Source organism: Taudactylus pleione, unplaced genomic scaffold (genome assembly GCF_031769625.1).
Source record: "Taudactylus pleione unplaced genomic scaffold, aTauple2 ptg000656l, whole genome shotgun sequence".
NCBI classification, from domain to species: domain Eukaryota; kingdom Metazoa; phylum Chordata; class Amphibia; order Anura; family Myobatrachidae; genus Taudactylus; species Taudactylus pleione.
This window is the reverse complement of record NW_028285058.1, coordinates 1,003,129-1,023,417: the sequence shown is the minus strand read 5'-3', so window position 1 is coordinate 1,023,417 and position 20,289 is coordinate 1,003,129. Positions and strand designations below refer to the sequence as shown.

Sequence of the window (20,289 nt, the reverse complement as noted above, 5' to 3'; positions counted from 1 at the left end):
ATTCTATCAAGGACTTGGCCCTCCAGGAGGCCATTTACTCCCTGTTGCAGGCAGGGGTGATAATCCTGGTTCCTGTGGTTCAACAAGGAAGGGGTTATTATGCCATCGCCCTATACTAAATCTGAAAACCCACAACAAGTTATCCGTGTACCCAAATTTCGTATGGAGACTCTTCGGTCAATTATTTTGGCGATGGAACCTGGGGATTTTATGGCTTCCCTGGACATTCAGGATGCACATCTGCATGTGCCTATTATGCCATCCCACCAACAATTTCTATGCTTTGTTGTCCTGCAACAACATTACAGGCACTACCCTTTGGATCTATCAACGGCCCCTCAGGCCTTCACCAAAATAATGGCGGTTATGACGGCCTGCGTCAGGGAGTCAGAATACTGCCATACCTGGACGACCTTCTGGTATTGGCACAGTCTCCAGCTTTTCTACAACACCATCTCCAACTGACCACTGCCTGTCTACAGACACAGGGCTGGATCATCAATTGGAAGAAATCCTCTCTTTCGCCAATACAGCAGATGGTACATCTCGGGGCCTTCTGGATTCTCACGCAGAAAGGGTGTTTCTGCCAGGGGACAAGGTTTCGGCCCTATTATTGCAAGTATGCAAATTGCTCCGCAAACGAAGGGTATCCTTTCAGCGATACAGGTCCTGGGGTCAATGGTATCCACCTTCGACATGGTGGAATATGCTCATTTCCACTCCAGGCCTCTGCAACAATCTATTCTCTCCCGGTGGAACGGGCAGTATCATCTAATATGATCCCAGAGGATCCTTCTCACTCCAGAGGTTTGTCTCTCTCTCTAATGGTGGCTACAAAAGGCTCATCTGGACAAGACGGTACTCGATATTACCGATGGTTTCGCAGTCTTGCTAAGGATTATGGATGTGTGTGAGGTAAGGTAGGCGTGTGTAATCACTATTGCGATCCGTAAAGAATCAGGCCCAGAGTCTAGCAAGTAGAGCTGCTTCTTCCTGGCTACATACATTCATTTTTTTTGTATATTAAATCTAGTGGCTGAAGGAATTGAATGTAAAAACCTGTTAGTACTGTGTTGCTGTTGTGAATCGCTATAAAATGGATGAAACAGCAAAATGACAACTTTTTCCGAGATAGCCATTTGCTGTAAGCACAATTCCACATTACGACAAGTAGAGCATGGTATTTATGAAGAATGCAATGGTATCACCAAACATGCAGCAAATGAAAGTATTATCAATCCTCCTGCCACAGTGGTAAGAGTAAGCAAAGGCAGATTAGGCTAGCTAGCCGCTAACATAGTTACAGGTGGGAGTAGCCAGATGGGAGGTGTTAGGGGCATGGTAAAGCCAAGAGAGAGGTGGAGGTCCGCGACACCATGATTATATAATTCTGGGTCCTTGCTTACTATACAAAGCCACTATTCCTGGAATTTTAAAGCAGGGGGGGGGGGGTACATTGATGTAATTTAGCGCAAATTAGGTAATCAAGCCACCAGGACAGCCCACTCCACATGCTACTGTACAGCAGCAAGCGGCTTGCCGAAGTCTTGTGTCTAACCTTCCGATACAGCACCGATATTCAGCAGTCTCCCAGACGTTCTGGGGGAGAGGGTAAGTATAGGCTAACTTCAACCCTCGAACAGTACTCGGGCCATGCATACTTTATTACTTCTCACTTCTGTATTGTATAGCCACCTAGTCATTAGAACACATAAAAAGAATCCCCAGATTTTTATTATATAATGAACAGCAGTCCTTTTTTTAAGTTAATTAGAATATACAGGAAGCCCTCACCACATGATCCACATATGGGAGTGCAGAAGTGGGGGGGTGGGGGAAGGTTTATCAAGGCATGGCCTAATACCCATCTTATTACAGCCATGGCCAAAAGTTTTGAGAATGACACAAGTATTGGTTTTCACAAAGTTTGCTGCTCCACTGTTTTTAGACATTTTTGACAGATGTTACTATGGTATACTGAAGTAAAATTAAAAGCATTTTATAAGTGTTAAAGGCTTTTATTGACAATTACATAAAGTTTATGCAAAGAGTCAATATTTGCAGTGTTGACCCTTCTTTTTCATACCTCTACAATTCGCTCTGGCATGCTGTCAATCAATTTCTGGGCCACGACTGACTGATGGCCGCCCATTCTTGCCTAATCAAAACTTGGAGTTTGACAGAACTTGTGGGTTTGTCCACCTGCCTCTTGAGGATTGAGCACAAGTTCTCAATGGGATTAAGGTCTGGGGAGTTTCCTGGCCATGGACTCAAAAACAAGAGATATGGTAAGAACTTACCTTTGTTATCTCTGTTTCTACGAAGTCCATAGGGTCCACAGGGTGACCTTGGGGTATAGCTGGATCCTCGGACACCACGGAGTTAAAGCTTTCAGCTGCTCCCAGGATGCACTTGGGTCCATCCTCCCCTATACCCCACCCCCGAGCCACAGGCACCTCAGTTGGTAAGCAGGCCGGAGGAGGAGACGAAACAGAGAGAAGGAAGACGAACACACAAGAACCATACTCACAGAAATGGGAGACGGAAAACCGGTGACCAGTCACAGAGCCCATATGAAGCCAGGTGCGTCAGGGCGGGTGCCCTGTGGACCCTATGGACTTCGTAGAAACAGAGATAACAAAGGTAAGTTCTTACCATATCTCTTGTTTTCTACTTCAGGGTCCATAGGGGTCCACAGGGTGACCTTGGGGATGTCCCAAAGCAGTCCAACTAAGGGCGGGGACGCTCCTGTGCTGATAGGAGAACCCGGCGCCCAAAGGATGCATCCTGAGAGGCAAAAGGTGTCAAACGCATAGAACCTCAAAAAGGTCTGAATGAAAGACCAGGTGGCCACCTTACACAGCTGAACAGCAGAGGCGCCACGGCTAGCAGCCCAAGAAGGGCCCACAGACTGAGTGGAATGAGCCTTAACAGGCTGGAACAGGTAAACCCTCCTGCATATAAGCCTCAATAATAACAGAACGAAGCCAACGGGCTAGAGTCTGTTTGTTGGCAGGCCAAACCCTCTTGTGAAAACCAAAGAGGATAAACAAAGAATCCGACTTCCTCACAGAACTAGTCCGGTCCACATAAACCTGAAGTGCACGGACCATGTCTAAGGAAGCCTCCCCAGCCGAAAGATCAGGCGACTGAAAGGCTGGTACAACAATTTCCTGATTAATGTGGAACCTGGAAACCACCTTAGGCAAGAAATCAGGACGAGTGCGAAGCACCTCTCTGTCCTGATGAAAAACCAGAAAAGGGGGACGACAAGAAAGCGCCCCCAAATCCGAAACCCTCCTGGCAGAAGCAATTGCCAAGAGGAAAACCGTCTTAAAAGTTAGCCACTTGAGCTCCACTGACTCCAAGGGCTCAAAAGGAGGACCCTGTAAGGCCCGAAGAACCACAGCCAAATCCCACGGGGCCACAGGTGGCACAAAGGGAGGCTGAATTCTTAAAACACCCTGGAAAAAGGTGTGTACATAGCAGCAATCCTACGCTGGAACCACAACGACAGAGCAGACACGTGCACCTTCAGTGAGGAAAGACATAAACCTAAGTCCAAACCCGACTGAAGGAAAGCCAGAATACGCGAAACCTGGAACACCTGGGGATCATATCTTCTGGCCTCGCACCACTGAAAGTAAGTGTGCCACACTCTGTGGTAGATCTTCGTGGAAGCAGGCTTGCGCACCCTCAGCATGGTGGTAATAACGGAGCTAGAAAAGCCCCGAGACCTCAGGACGGCTGTCTCAAGAGCCACGCCATCAAAGATAGTCGACCCAGATCCTGGTGAAGACAGGGCCCCTGAGACAACAGGTCCCGTCGTTGAGGTAGGAGGTACGGAGCGTCGATGGACAGGCTCCACAGATCGGAGTACCACGGCCTTCTGGGCCACGCTGGGGCCACCAGGATCAGTGTGCCTCCATCCTGCTTGAACTTGCGCAGGACCCGAGGCAGCAGAGATATCGGAGGGAACAAGTAAGCCAGGCAAAACAACCATTTCACCGACAGCGCATCTATTAGACTTGCGCCTGCGTCCCTTGTCCTTGACCCGTATACGGGCAGCTTGTGATTGTGACGGGACGCCATCAGGTCCAGTTCCGGCAGCCCCCACTTGTCCACAAGTAGTTGGAATACCTCTGGATGAAGCGACCATTCCCCGGGATGCACGTCGTAATGGCTGAGGAAGTCCGCCTCCCAATTGAGGACTCCCGGGATGAAGACTGCCGAGAGAGCTGGAAGATAGTGCTCCGCCCAAGCCAGGACGTGGCACACCTCCGACATCGCAGCTCGACTGCGAGTCCCTCCCTGGTTATTGATGTACGCCACCGTGGTGGCGTTGTCCGACTGCACCTGAACGGCCCTTCCGTGAAGAGCGGTGCCGGATGACTGCAGGGCTCTGTACACTGCCCGCAGTTCCAGGATGTTGATGGTCGGCGGAGGAAGCGATTCTTCCCAACGACCCTGAAGTGACAAGGAGCCTGTCACCGCCCCCCAACCCCGGAGACTGGCATCTGTCGTGAGCAGAACCCACTCCGGGATCCAAAAGGGGCGCCCCTCGAGATGAGCCGTCTGTAGCCACCAGGCCAGGGACAGACGCACCTCCGAGGACAACACCAGCATCTGAGAGCGGATCCTGTGTGGCAATCCGTTCCATTCCGAAAGAATCAGCCTCTGCAGGGGCCTGGAATGGAACTGGCCAAACTCCACCATGTCGAATGCCGACACCATGGACCCCAAAACTCCCATCGCTGAGTGCACCGACACTCTGCCCCTGCTCAGACAACTGTGAATCCGCAGCTATAAGGAGGAGACCTTCTCTGGAGTCAGAAAAATCTGTTGCTGACGAGAGTCCAGAAGGGCCCCCAAATGAACCATCCGCTGTGATGGGATGAGGGAGGACTTCTTCCAGTTGATCAACCACCCGTGCGCCTGTAGACAAGCGACCGTCAGGTGGAGATGCTGGATCAGTACCTCCGGGGAGCTTGCCAGCAAGAGGAGGTAGTCTAGATACGGTAGCAACCGTATCCCCTGGCTCCGAAGGTGAGCCGCCATGACCGCCATCACCTTGGTAAATACCCTTGGTGCCGTGGAGAGGCCAAAGGGTAGAGCCCTGAATTGGTAGTGGTTGTGGAGAATAGCAAACCGCAGAAACCGTTGGTGCGATGTTGCTATAGGTACATGGAGGCAGGCGTCCTGGATATCCAGGGAGACCATATAATCCCCCGGTTCCATCGCCAGAATGATGGAACGCAAAGTTTCCATCCTGAATTTGGGAACCCTGAGAAATCTGTTCAGGGACTTCAAATTGAGGATGGGGCGATGAGAGCCATTGGGTTTCTGCACCAGAAACAGCGTAGAGTAATACCACGTTGAGACTGTGGCACGGGTATAATGACCCCCGCCGTCAGCAAGGCCTCTAAGGCTTCCTGAACCTGCAAGGCCTTGGTTTTGTCCTGAGAAGGACTCGTGCAAATAAACTGGCGAGGCGGCCTATGCCGAAAAGACAGGGCGTACCCCTGGGAGACCACTTCTCGCACCCAGGCATCCGTGGTGGTATTGTGCCAGCACTGGGCGAATTGAAGAAGTCGGCCTCCCACTCTGGGGTCCCCCAGAGGGAGGCCCACCCCGTCATGCCGAAGGCTTATCTTCTTGCTTGGAAGAAGGGCGCCTAGCACTACAGGCTTGTTTCTTTGGCTTTGAGGCGGTCTTGGTTGCGGACTGCCTCGGGAAGGACTGACCTTTTGCCTTGCCCTGAACCCGAAAGGAGCGAAAGGCCGAGCTCCGGACCTTAGCAGGTGTCGTAGCTGAAGGGAGGAAGGCTGACTTGGACTTTGCCAGGATATCTACTATTTTGTCCAGGTCCGGACCAAATAGTAACTCTCCATTAAAAGATAAGGCCTCCAAGCCTTTCTTTGAATCAGCGTCTGCTCTCCAAGACCTCAACCACAAGGATCTGCGAGCAGACACTGCTGCCGCCGAAACCCTAGAGGTCAGCGAGTTAGCATCCAAAGATGCTTCTCCAATGTAGGAAGCGGCATCTCTCATCTGTCCTAACAACGCCCTCTGGACATCCGGAGCTTCATCCGTAAACGTATCCTCCAAGGCGTTGGCCCAACCCTCAATGGCCTTGGCCACCCAGGAGATGGCCATGGACGGCCGGGCTACAGCCCCTGAGAGAGAGTAAATAGACTTTAGACAAGTCTCCACCTTCCTGTCCGTAGGATCCTTCAGCGAGGATATAGACGGCAATGGCAAAGTAGCACTCCTGATGAGGCGTGTTACATGGGAATCAACCGCAGGCGGAGTTTCCCATTTCTTACAATGCGCCTCCGGAAACGGATAATTGGACGCCAACCGCTTCTGTGGCAGGAATCGCTTACTGGGCGTCTGCCAGGCCACCGCCATGTGATCCGTCAACTGATCAGACAAAGGGAACGCTGCAGAAGTAACCTTAGCTTTTTTAAAACTAGGATACCTAGACTTGGGAGCTGGAGCCTCATCCTCAATCAGAAGAATGGCCCGCACCGCCCTAACCAGAGCTCGCACATTGATGGAAGACTTAGTGTCTACCTCCTGGACTGAGTCATCCTGCACCTCACCATCATCCGAGGACCCCTCAGAATCCGAAAGATGCGCAGCCTGCGCCATGACTGAGCGTTTAGACGCCCTGGAGGGCACGTCACTGCGCAACATCGACCCAGGGTGGAGGAGCTGCCACAGGAGCCTGAAACGGCACCACAGCCTGCTGCGCCACCGGGGTGGACTGTATATACATTGGCAACCCCGCATAGGGACCAACAGGCAGAGACCCCGGGGGAGTCTGCAATAATTGTGGGACACCCGGGAAAAGGGGGATGGCAGGCTGGGGCAACGCCCTAGTAGGGACGGCAGTCGGGACCGACAGACGGTCCGCGATGGACACCAGCACCTGGGAAAACATCGCCCATGGTGGCTCCTGCGACATAGGAGGTTTAGACGTACCAGGGATCGTCTGGCACCATCCGCACAGGCCGTCCTGTGACAAGTCCTCCCTATCCACTCCTGCAGAACAGCGCCTGCAGGAGAACAATACCGGAGCCACGGAGTGCTCAATCTCCTCCTCAGACATGACCGACTATATAATTAAATATACAGTTATGACATAGGAAGAAAACGTGCTCACTCACCAGTGTGCTGGGCAACAGCCCACAATATGGTACTGTGTAGCACACAACCGTATGTGACGGACCTCTCAAATACGTGATCTATATAAGTGAGGTCAGTAGAAACACCCTTCCCCCGCACACCTGTAGGGCTTGTAGAAGGAAAGGGATAGGTATAAGCTGACAGTAAGTATTAGCACAGACAGGCAGCACTAGCAAAAGTCACATACCATGCAGGAAGATATACTCACTGCAACTTTCCACTACAATCAACCTGCCCAGATTCAGTGTCTGGGAGGGCTATAGTGCTGTGTACACTGTCCTTGATCGGGGGAGAGGTACACAGGGGGACCGGTCCGCGTGCTCCCTGAGAGTATCTGCGCTGCCACAGAGAAAATGGCTGCTGGAGACCTCAGAGGAGGAGTGGCCGTGTAACTGCAGCTCATCGACGCCAGACTACGAGCTGAAAGGCACGCTGAGCTGAGGGGAGGAGCCGCTACACAGGGAAGGCTTCCTCCCCTGGCTAGCATATTAACCCCCAAGGTTGCCGGCATCCCGCTTGCCTTATTCACCCTGGTGGTCTGGCGGGGTATGCCTCCACTGGAGGGGGAGCCCGCCGCCACCGCTAGCGCCCCCGGTCTGTCCCCTAGAACCGGGGGCATGGGACTGCATTTTTAAAAGGAACCCCCGCACCGCCGCTAATCAGCGGTGCGCGGCTTACCTGGATCTCCCCGGCATCTCCAGCAGCAGTCCCGGGGGAAACCAGAGTCCGGCTAGTACAGACTCTGGCTTCCCCCGCCGCGATCCCCAGTTCAGTGCTGGCGTTGCGGCGCCAGCAGGGAGAAGGAGCGGCAGTGTGGGCGTCTGTACAGACAGCCCATTGCTGCCGCTCTGGAGAAAAACTGCTATTAAAAATAAATGTAACTAAATTTTAAATAAAAATTAAAAGCTGGAATTAAAAAGCTGGAATTAAAAGATGGTGCCCGGCTGGAGTCGGGCACCATCTTAAACTGAGGTGCCTGTGGCTCGGGGGCGGGGTATAGGGGAGGATGGACCCAAGTGCATCCTGGGAGCAGCTGAAAGCTTTAACTCCGTGGTGCCCGAGGATCCAGCTATACCCCATGGTCACCCTGTGGACCCCTATGGACCCTGAAGTAGAAATTTTGATGTTTTGTTCCCCGAGCCACTTAAGTTATCACGCTTGCCTTATGACAAGGTGCTCCATCATGCTGAAACAGGCATTGTTTATCACAAAACTGTTCTTGGATGGTTGGGAGAAGATGCTCTTGGAGGATGTTTTGGTACCATTATTTATTCATGGCTGTGTTTTTAGGCAAAATTGTGAGTGATCCCACTCCCTTGACTGAGAAGCAATCCCACACATGAATGGTCTCAGGATGCTTTACTGTTGGCATGACACAGGACGAAGACTTTTGGAGGATGGCCTGGTGTCAAGAAGAGCAGCAAAGGTGCCACTTGTCTCCAGGAAAAATATCAGGGACAGCCTGATATTCTGCAAAAGGTACAGGGATTGGACAGAGTTATTTTCTCTGATGAATCCCCTTTCAGATTGTTTGGGGCATCTGGAAAAATGCTTGTCCGGAGAAGGAAAGGTGAGAGCTACCATCAGTCCTGTGTCATAAGACTACATTTTTATATGGAGAAAACTTAAAATTAAGTTAAGAGAATAAGAATATAAGAGGATAGAAAAGGGATAAAAGGCGGTGGGCAGTTAGCACAAATTACTAACTAGAGAAACCATTTGAGTTGAAAATCTTTGTTTAGACCGTCAGGGATTAATGTTTTTAGCCTATGGATCCACTCCATCTCTCTTTGTGCCAGTCGTATTTTCTTATCTCTGTTTCTCCAGTTCTTTACAATTTCGATGCCCATAAAATTAACAGTATAATTGATTGAACATGTGTGTTTATTTTCAACATAGTCAGCCGCCCCTTTTGTAGCGAGCTCTGGAGCGAGTGTTGCTACGCGTGCACAGGGCTACACATCGACCCGTTTGCGAGCACATCAGTGCTTGCGACTGAGTCTGAATGACCCCCATAGTCCACAACGGTGGAACCCTTTTGTTCTTATGGGGTTACCATTTGATTTGATCAAGGGCACTTTTAACAAGTTTGTTTCTTAGATTGCCTGCCTTTTAATAGATTAAAAACTGGCTTGGAGGGTAAAATAGTAGATAAAATTTAGTCTTTTTGTAAAATATGCCAGTGTTTTTTAAAAAATATTCTCTTAAAGCGAGTGGTGATATCCGTATTGTGTTCTAAAAGCCCATTCTTTTTTTACTTTTCTTTTCCTTCGGTATAAACAGGGTTTCTTTGTCCAGATTAAAAACTTCCTTTGTTTTTGAAACGTTTTCTCGGTCATATCCCCTGGATAATAAAAAACTTTCTTCCATCATTGTAATTTTTCCTTGCAAGTTTCATCATCAGTACAATTTCTTTTTACCCGTAGGAATTGGCTCTTCGGAACACCTTCCAGCCATCGGTTTAGGTGTTCACTGTTCCGGTGTATGAAGCGGTTAGTGTCCGTAGGTTTATGGAAAAATATTGTTTTGAGAATATTGTCTTCTGGGTTGATGGTGAGATCAAGGAAGGTAATGGCTTCTCTGCTAATATTAAATGTTAATTTAATATTGAGTGAGTTTGTATTCAAATGATCACAGAATATTTTCAGATCTTCAACTGACCCCATCCAGAACAGAATGTCATTGATTGTAGGATACCAGGTTTGACCCCCATGGCGGATGACTGAAAATGACATCTTCCTCCCATTTTGCCAGGTGGAGATTTGCGTAGCTGGGGGCAAACCTGGTACCCATGGCTGTTCCCACTCACTGTATATAATAATCACCGTTAAAATAAAAGTAATTATTAAAAAGTATAAAATGGATACTGTCTAGAATAAAATCCTTCTTTTCTCCTTCCATATTAGTTTTGTTTGGGTACCAGGAAATGGCTTCTATGCCTTTTGTATATTCTATAATGGTATATAAGGAAGTTATATCTGCAGATACAATAATGATATCCTTATCCCATATAATTTTCTTTATTTTTTGTAAGGTATCTGTTGTATCTTAGATATGAGGGATTTTCTTTAACTAAAGACTGAAGTTGTGGTCAACAAAGGCTGAGAGGTTGCTCGTTAAGTTTTCTGTTCCTGTTATAATTGGTCGACCTGGCTGATCCGTGACACTTTTGTGTATCTTGTAATAGTCGGTTTTAGGGGATTGGTGATGTCCAAAAATTATTTTTCCTCCTTCGTGATTGAACTTTTTGTCTGGTGATCTTCAAGGATCTTATCAAAGTTATTTATTCTTCCTGTCGGATCACTTTTCAATTTTTGATACGATTCACTGGTCATTAGCACTATGCTTCCTCCTTTATCGGAGGGTTTTATAATAGTGCTTTTATCATCTCTCAAGTCTTTCATTTCCATCCTCTCTTTACATGTCATATTCCATTTTCTTATGAACTTTTTTTCTGAAAGTTTCTCCATGTCATCTAAAACTAATTTCGTGAAGCATTCAATAAAAATGTCCCCTTAATGTGGGCAGGGTAAAAAGTGGACTTTTTTTTTTTAGAAGGTTGTATCTCCGTATTTTTGTTGTTGTTGTGTATCTTGCATCTCAAAAATTTGTTTAAAGTTACTTTTCTTATGAATCTTTGTATATCCAAAAAGGTTTTGAAGGGGTCCATCCCTCTGGTCGGAGTGAATTTAAGACCTCATTGTAAGGCATTTTGTACATCTTTGCTCAATATTCTGTAGCTCAGATTAAAGATCCTACAGGGTTGTTAGTCTGCTGACTTTACTTTTGTCCTTTGTTTTTTTTTCTTCTTTCTTTTTACCCCTCCTTTTTCCGTTATTTTCTTTCTTTTTGTCGTTATGTTCTCCAACTGGTTCTTTGTTTTCCTCTCTCTCTAAAAAAGACCTTGATGTTGTGGGTTCATCTTCCAATAGAGCAAATCTATTCCTTATATGTTTGGGTTTTGTTCTGCTGTTGATAAGGTCTTCTATATGGTCTTCTTGGTGTAGTCCAATCTGTATCATTCTGTCGTCTGTTGTTTTCCTGTTTTCTCGAGTTCTCCCAATGATAAAATTTGATTGTCATTGAATTCACTTCTATGTGGTCATTCATATAATTCCTTTCTATAAGGATACTCTTTGAGGGTATATTGTCTCTTTCTACATGCACTTTATCCAATTGTGTTCTTATGAATTCTATTGAACCGTGGCCCTGATTCAGAGCCGGACGCTCTGACAAAGCGCTCGCTCTGAATCAGGGCCGTCCTTCTCATTTTTTAGAGCGGCCTCCTGGTCGCTCACATAGCTGTGGGTGATCACCCACAGCTATAGCGAGCGGCCAGGAAGATGGTCGTGATGATCAAGACCATCACTACCATCGGGCTTGCGACGAGACTGTGGTAGGGTCTCGTTGCCGCAAGCCCTGGAGTGCTTTTGGCTCTATCAGAGCCGAAAGCACTCCCACTGACATCACTTGTGATGTCAGTGGGGCCGGCCCCAGACGGTAGGCGTTTAGGTCTTGAAAAAGAAGGGTCAACACTGCAAATATTGACTCTTTGCATAAACTTAATGTAATTGCCAATAAAAGCCTTTGACACTTATGAAATGCTTGTAATGTTACTTCAGTATACCATAGTAACCTCTGACAAAAAGGTCTAAAAACACTGAAGCAGCAATCTTTGGGAAAACCAATACTTATGTAATTCTCAAAACTTTTGGCCATGGCTGTATAATCCTCCACTACACTCTGAAATATAAAAAAAACAACAAAGTTGATCTTAACTTATAGAATTAATGAACAATATATACAAGACAGTAATGATTTTAATATGTATATAAGCTACTGAAAATAATATCAGTACACAGAGTGTTTTGATGATTATGCACATGAGAAATCGCAGATTGTTGTGACCTGTGTAGGAGCAATAGTTCTGTCACCTTCACACTTGTGTATTTATATGGTCACAGGTCTCTTACTGTGACTTCTAATATATAGGTAACAGAGCGGAGTGCATTATCTAATATGTAAATTGTGGAGGCTGTACACCAAAGTCCCCCTCCTAACCATATACAGACATGACAGTGGATAATCCTCTTGCTTCATGCCTGAAAACTCTCGATTTTGTAAATTTTCCACAAAATTTTAATTTAGTTTCTTTCTTACAGTGATTGCTATTAATTTGAAGTGTGTAGTTCCCCAACAGTTCAGGTTTTAGAGATATCTATGGTTGAGCACAGGTGGTTAAATCAAATTGACTGAGGTACTAATTAAGTCACCTGTGCTCGACTATGGATACCTCTAAAACCTGAAGTGTTGGGGAGTCCTGAGGACCGCGTTTGGGAACCTCTGGTGTAACGTGTGGGTCTACGGTCAGTCCCTGCATACACAGTGCAGACATTAGGGATATCCCTGCTTCAGCACAGAGGGGTAACTGATTGAGGTGATAATGAAGCCACTTGCGCTGATGCATGGCTTATCCTTACTACCTGAACTGTAAGAGGCCATGGGATCGGGTTTGGGAAACATGGAGGTAAAATATCAAACATAACATTTAATATTGTTTTTATTTTAACTGTGGTCAGGGGCATAACTAGACCTATGGGGGGCCCCATAGCAAAGTTTCCACCTCCCACCACAATCACCATAGGAGGCATGGCTGTAGCCTGGGAACGTCCCAGCACAGCCACACCTGCTCCTAGTATCAATGAGAGGAATTATGAGAGGAGGGACAGGGTACCCGCAGCGCTGATGGTTCCTGCTGCAAACTGCATCCCAGTCACGCTAAAGTGTACCTGTGACTAAGGAGCAGTTTGCAGGAGGGATCAGCGGGGTCCTGACAACATGTACCACTTACTCCTTGAGTCCCAGACACCAAATATTGTGCCCACCAGCACCCCATGTAGCCCTGCCGTCATAGTGACAGGCACCAGGAGTGGGGGGGGCGGCATGGCAGTCTGTGATCGAGAACTTCCCATACGGCCAGCGCTGCTTTGTGCAGTCAATGCTGTGGCCTCTTCTCTCACTGTGCAATGCCCCTGGCCCAAGATGAGGTTACCCACAGTAATTATGCCCAACTGTAGTACTTAGCATTCAGTATCACAGTATTCCCCTTAAATACAGATTGAAGTACTGCATCCACTTAACAGTATAACACCTGCTTAAGAGGTGGTGCGAAAATACACCTTACCTGCAGTGTACTTTTACCTGTTGTAATCAGTGTAATGCTGATTGTGACCTCTCCAGGCTATATATGTATTGTTAATGGCTGTTCTGTGCATGCACAAGGCCGTGCACATGCAATAAAAATAGCAGAATTTTGGAGAAATGCCCCAAGACAACTGCTGCACTGTTAATTAGTACTGCACATGTGCCCATGCATGCACAGAAGAATCAGACATTTGATTGCACATGAGATGGCATTATGCTTTTCCTCAAATAAGAGACTCCTCTCTCCAAGGAGGGAGATCACAGCTAGGCCTGCACCTGGCAGGTGGCGCACCATTTCTAGGGCACACTTCTGGCACTAAGTCTGTCAGCATGCATTTGCACCTATGTGCCCCTTCCTTTTCCTCCAAAACTTTAGCATGGCCAGCAGGGCCATCTCTTCCATTGGGCTTGTAGGGCAGTTGCCCAAGGGCCCGCCAACCTGCCCCCTGCAGCCAGTTTGTAAATTTGCGATGTTTTTATAAGACGGCCGCCAGTGCACTGTATTCCGATCTAACCTCCCCCCACCCCATCATCACACTCACCTCAGTCCCAGTTTCACTTCATCCGCCGGCCTCAGACCAGTCTCTCTGCATGTGTGGGAGGTCTGATGGGCATGCAGGAGGGTTTAATTTTATTGACCATTTACATTTTTTTCCTGTGAATGGGTGGGTAGGGGCCCCAGTGCATTGCTTTGCCCAGGGCCCACATTGCTGTTAAGACAACCCTGATGGCCAAGTGAAAACCTACTGGTAAGAAGGTGACTGTAATCCTAACAACCTAGAGACATTGGGATATTTTCCTGTAGATCTGTTCCAAAACAGTCCAGTGATTTTAGTTTTCGCAACCTACTTAAATCAATGCCCCAGGTTAGCAGATCACAAGCTCTTATTAGTATGGGAACAGCTAGAGCTGGAGCAGGGGACAATGAGGTCACATGATAATGACTAAAGAGGTGTCCTTACAGCTGCTTTGCAAAGTTTTGGCTCATAGGTCTGAGGCCCAAGAAGTTGCCACCGTTCAAGTATAAGGGCTTATTCGCTCTGGTACTTTTCTCCTCCTGGCGCACTGCCATTGAAGCAGCAGCCACGGCTCATGTAGCCGCAGCTGTTGCTGTGACCCGATCACTGTGACCAGCAGTGATCGGGCAGCTGGCCCCAGCAGCCGCGGCTCTGGTAGCTGCCGCTGCTGCTCTGTACCCGTGCCACCAGCGGGAGACCCTCCGGCTCCGGCGCTACAGTGTTCACTGTGTGGTGGAGGAGCAGCGGCTCTGGTAGCCGCCGCTGCTATGTATCCGGGCCACCAGCGGGACACGCTTCCGCTGTGGCTCCGGAACTACAATGTACAGGAAGCAGCAGCCGCGACTCTGGCTGCTGCTTCTATGTACCCAGGCAGCCCCCCCCGCACACTCCCACGCCGGCCTCAGCTCCTCCTCCTCGTCCCCCATGATGCAAGTTTCCATAAAGGCCACAATAGTGTGTGTACATGTATGTATGTAAATATATATATATATATATATATATATATATCTATCTCTATAATATATCGCAGAGCCTCTGATTAGGGATGGCAACCGACCATCGATGGTCTGACTGAAAACAAGTGGTTTGCCATTGCTGGTGGCCATCAATGGCAACCCTCAATCGATGTTTAGGAAACATCGGCAGATGTGGTCTACACAGATCTCCTCGACCAATCGCTAAACAATTGATGGTTTCTAACGATGGTTGAACCATCGATGGTACATTTGTCAATGGCCATCACTACAGTATAACATAAAAGTCGCTATTTTTATGGTATACTGTGTTTTAAAAAACATTTTTTGCAAATAAAATAGTGATGGATAAGTTTAAAATTATGTTCTTTACCTAATTCAATCATAAAAGAAACCGACAATTTTGGAGCGGTTTTTGGAAAAAGAAATTGTCAGTTAAATGGTTAAATAAACAAATTTAAATAAAAAAAAAATCACAGCAGGCTAAAATAACGAGACGAAGCATTGTGATAGCAGGTTCAGGCAGCTGTATTAATTTATAGCTACTTATGGGGAAACAAGACATTCTAAAAAAATATATAAATTACATTAGTAAACAGAAACCTGGACATAGGAAAAGCATCTTAGATAGCTGCCTGACAATATTAAGCTGATGCGCAAACACAGTGAAAAATTAATTCACACATCTTGTTTGTTTTTTTTTTTGCTTTTAAAAAAATTGTTTTCTGTTAAAAAAAAAGAAAAACAAAAAAACCCACACAAAACGTACAAACCACTAAAAACTTTTTTTTTCTCCCCCTTGGCTGGTTAGTCGAATAGTTTACATCTACTGATATTGTGTAGTCTTCCTGAGCTGATCACGGTTTAAAAAAAAAAAAAAAAAAACGCAATCAAATCATGAATGGGCAAGACAAGGGTACAAACGATAATATATACTCACAGAAAGGAAGGTGGCACTGGGGGATTTATAAATGAATAATACTGCAATACACCACCAATAGGTACTGTCATAGGTATATACAGTATTCATCCTCACAAATCCCTGAGTTACATGCTACCCAGTGTGAAATCTATAAGCAAATACTTATGTTAAGCGTTGTGTGTGAGATTATATATATATATATATATTTTCACTTGCTTAATATCCAGCACTCCCTCCAGCAGCCACAGTGTGCCCTGGTGCCGTTCCCAGTGGTAATGTGCCAGTGTGTATGGATGGCTCTCGGGGTCTCCGCAATGTTAATAAAACACAGGCAATGCCAGTATTGTAATAGCCAACATTTCAAGACGGGAGTCAGTTATGTGTACTCAGGTCTTGATAAAAGAGCTCATAGCTCTGAAACGTTAGCTATTACAATACTGGTGCTGCCTGTGTTCTATTAACATTGCTGAGACCCTGAGTGCCATCCATACACACTGGGATTTTTATGTATGTATATGTGTGTGTGTGTGTATCTCAGATACACATGGAAAGTGCAGCTATATGTCACAAACACGTACCTTACATATATACTATGTACTGGCACTTTTTAATGCTTAGACAAGTGGAAAGATATCATTACCATGCCAATGCGGCTGAAATAGGACAATGGGCACGCCGTCTTAGGCCAAATTCAAAATGATCCTAATTTTCCTTGTAAGCAAAATGAATGCACATTTTTGCAGACGCTAACCCAGAACAATCTGAGATCTAGGGAACTAGTTATGTACAATGGCATAAGTTTTATGTTGAACACTCATCTGTCAGTGGCACTCGGGTAGTTAAATGCTTCCCAGCTAGGAAACTGCAAATGACATATGTAGAAAGCCACTCCGCTAATAAACCTGAATAGAGAATGCGGATTACATTTGGACCCTGAACCTATTAAGAAAATAGTCGTGAAATCATATTGGGGGATAAAAAAAAAAAAAAAAAAAAGGGGTCCTTTGACCAAAAGTGCTATACTTTGTTTTTTTAGCGCCGACCCAGTTGGCATGCTCACATCTGCCCTACCTTTTATGCAGAAAAATGAGTGGGGCGATAAAGTACCAGCCAATCAGCTCCTGTCATGTCACAGGCTGTGTTTGAAAACTTACAGTTAAGGTACCAGCCAACCAGCTCCTGTCATTTTTCATATCTCCATCCAAGGCTTAGTAAATAGACCCCTTAGAAACAGGCTTTAGGACAGTGGTAGCCAACCTCGGCCCTCCAGAGCTACTAACCATTCACGTTTTCCAGGCCACCTAGCTGGTGCACAAGTGTAGTCATTACTCACTAACACATTTGAAAAGATCCACAGGTGGAGCTAATTATGTCACTTGTGATTCCGTGAGGAGACCTGGAAAACATGCACTGTTGGTAGCTCTCGAGGACCAGGGTTGGCTACCCCTGCTTTAGGACTATGAATGTACATAGATTTAAGGGGAGGTGGGCTAGGTGTGACAAGCTTAATTACAAGCAAGCCGCACAAATTTCATATCATCAACATTACATGATAGGTCTATGGGGTAGATGTATGAAGCAGTGAAATGAGTGGAGAAGTTGCCTATAGCAACCAATCAGCTTCTACCTTTCATTTTATAGAATGTACTTGATAAATGCAACCTCAAAGCAGACTGGTTGCCGTGGACTATGCCTTGGAGATATCAGCTTCTGTAATTTTTCAAACACCGCCTGTAGTGCTGATTGGTTGTTATTTTATCTACATCCACGGCTTAGTACATAGACCCCTAAAACCTTTATGTAGATTTAACTGCAGACAATTGCCACAAGACGACTACTGACACCCTGTGCATACACACTAACCAATCGTCGGACCGATGTGTCTTGCCTGGCGTCACAACTGGGCGGGCATTTACATGTGTCCGCCCAGTTGTGATGTCAGTCACCAGCGGCCTGTGCAGCCAGTGTACGACTGATCGCCCGTACACACAGTATGATGTGCAGATTTATCTTCCATTGGCTGTGCTGCACAGCTGACACGATGTGTCTGAATGACGTCGTTCACAGACATATTTCCGGTACACACCTGCTGACGCGCCCACGATATATATGGGCCAATCGATTGAACAGCCAATATATCGGCCAGTGCGTATCCAGCATTAGTAAGATCTCACATAAAATAAAGGAGCAAAGAAGAAAGGAGAAATTTGCTCCTGGACAAACCATGTGGCTGCAAGGGGTGTGAATGCACTTACTTGTTTGCATGCGGGGAAGATACTGGCTGCTTGTGCATGTAGCAAACAAATGCTGGGCTGTTTTATATTTACACTGTAACTTGGAATTAAGCTAGGCCACATCCCTTCCCAAAATTAAATCTGTGCACATTTTACACCTGCCCCACCTGCAGCACAGCATGGTTTTACCAAGGTGCAAATTGCTCCATTTCTAATCTGCTACTCTGATTCCGGCCCATAGTATTTTTTTTTTTTACAAAAGTGTATATTTACAATAGGAAGGCTTAGACCTGAATGGCTGATTGGAGGCATATGATTGGGAGGTCCCCTGTACGGAGTCAGCCTACAGTATTATTACTGCAATGTCTCTATAACCCTGGGCTAGCCTAGGACAAAACAGAGGAAGTGTTCAGCTTTAAAAATGTCACCCATCAGTTAAACAAAGGAAAGATTTGTACAGGGAAACGTGTGTGTCATGGGACTATTAACAGGATGGATTTATTGAAAAACACACCATGTACAATGTATGGAACCAGCCAATGGAGGTGGGATGGATTTGCCCCAGACGCCCTTGCCTGAAGCATTAGTTGTATTGACAATTTCATCACCCTCATCCAAAACAGGTGTGTGCTCTGCAAATCACTAGGACTGTTGTAGCACATACGTTGGATCATATGTATAACACTACACTAAAACCATTACACAGCAGATCATTTCCTTATCATATCTTATTATTTTCTTATCTAGCTGGTCTCGTTACTGACACCACATTGCCGCGACAAAAATATGCTGTTGCGTTTTATGTGACCTGCAAAAAATAACAAAAATTGACAGCCGAAATGGTAAGTAAGAATTCGTCATTAAAGTAAATGTATAAATAAGGAGTGTGTTATATAAAGTATTCTGCAAATGGTGCTGTAAGAGCTCCCTGGTATTCAGATGAATTGTGTCTTGTTGGTAATGATACTCTGTAAAATTTGTTTATAGACTATTTTAAAACAAAATTAAGAAAGTATATTGTGAGTGTGTGTATATATTATAATATATATATTATATATACACACACACGTACAAATATAAATTATATATATATATATATATATATATATATATATATACACACATTCACACACACATAAGGGTAGTGAAAGTGAAGACAGAGATTCCACAGATTTAAAGTCCAAGCCAGAATGTCTTCCAGTATTTCAAGATGAGCATCAGCTCTTCTGAAATATCACTAAAAAAAAGTTTTGCTAATTCTTGTAAATGTCAGCACACATCTACAGACACCTTCATTTCATGAGAACCAGATCTGATCAATACAAGAGCAGGGAGCAAACAGTTTCCAAATTCATGATCTTAAAGCGGTGACGGGAAAAGTCCTATTAAACAGTAGAAGTAGAACCGTAAGGGTGGGAGCGCAGTCGTGACACACAGCAAACCTGGCCTGACGTCCACAGAGCAAGTGAAGAAAGTTGAAGTTCAACATTATGTCAGGAAGGAGACTGTTTTTTCATCACTCTTGGCTGACAATGGTTGAAACCATTTCTGATGTGTATGGGTCAGATTAATGAACTAGGAAGTCATCACAAAAAAAAGAAATTAAGCCCAGCTCAACAGTCATTGAAACCTGCTTTTACTGGAAGAAGTTCTCGGTTACCTAGAAAATCGAAGACATCCGCCACCTTCTCATAGCTGCCCTGTCTGTCCGACATGCTTACACAGTTTCTAATATGGAACCAATGACGTCCATGTAAAATAGAACCACACAAGGGAAGGGGATGAAGCAAAGATATCGGCTCTCCCGTGTCACATGGGGTTTTAGTCTTTCTCCGATTGCGTTCTAGGTATGTCTGTGAGGACCCTGCCTTTTTGGTTTGCGTTTCTCCGTAAAACATGTACGTTTTGTGTGTACGGCTCATAAAAAAATATGTGTTCAGCACAGCTAGGGTCCCAGCTCTGCCTTCTCTGTGGGCTCCGTACCGTGGTCCTAGAAGTCTATTCATCCGATTTAGATAAAAGGGACCAGCACAGAGTATAAGGGAAAAAAGTCACAGCAGAAGCAGCTTTCCGTTCCGGTGGATCTTCAAGATCTTGCCCAGACGTTGTTTAGCAGTTGCCAAACCTTTCTTGGGTCGCTTCCCTAAAAACGGCAAAAAATATAAAAAAAACACAAAAACAAAACACTTAAACGTACTGTTTACAAATCGCCACAATGCACTTTAAGCTCTCTGTAGTTGCAAGAA

General features: G+C 45.9%; 1 protein-coding gene across 3 annotated transcripts in view; it reads right to left on the bottom strand.

Moving 5' to 3' along the window:
• Positions 1–11,904: 11,904 nt before the first annotated feature.
• The window catches only part of PHF8 (PHD finger protein 8), a 47,856-nt gene continuing 39,471 nt past the window's right edge, over positions 11,905–20,289 (bottom strand). For 2 of the 3 annotated variants that reach the window (XM_088455490.1, XM_088455491.1), the window contains exon 22: positions 15,400–20,186. In XM_088455490.1, coding sequence (XP_088311616.1) covers positions 20,095–20,186 — 92 coding nt within the window. In that variant the 3' untranslated portion in view covers positions 15,400–20,094. Of the gene's footprint in view, positions 11,935–15,399; positions 20,187–20,289 lie in introns of those variants that run through there. The other variant, XR_015872398.1, reaches the window with a different exon arrangement.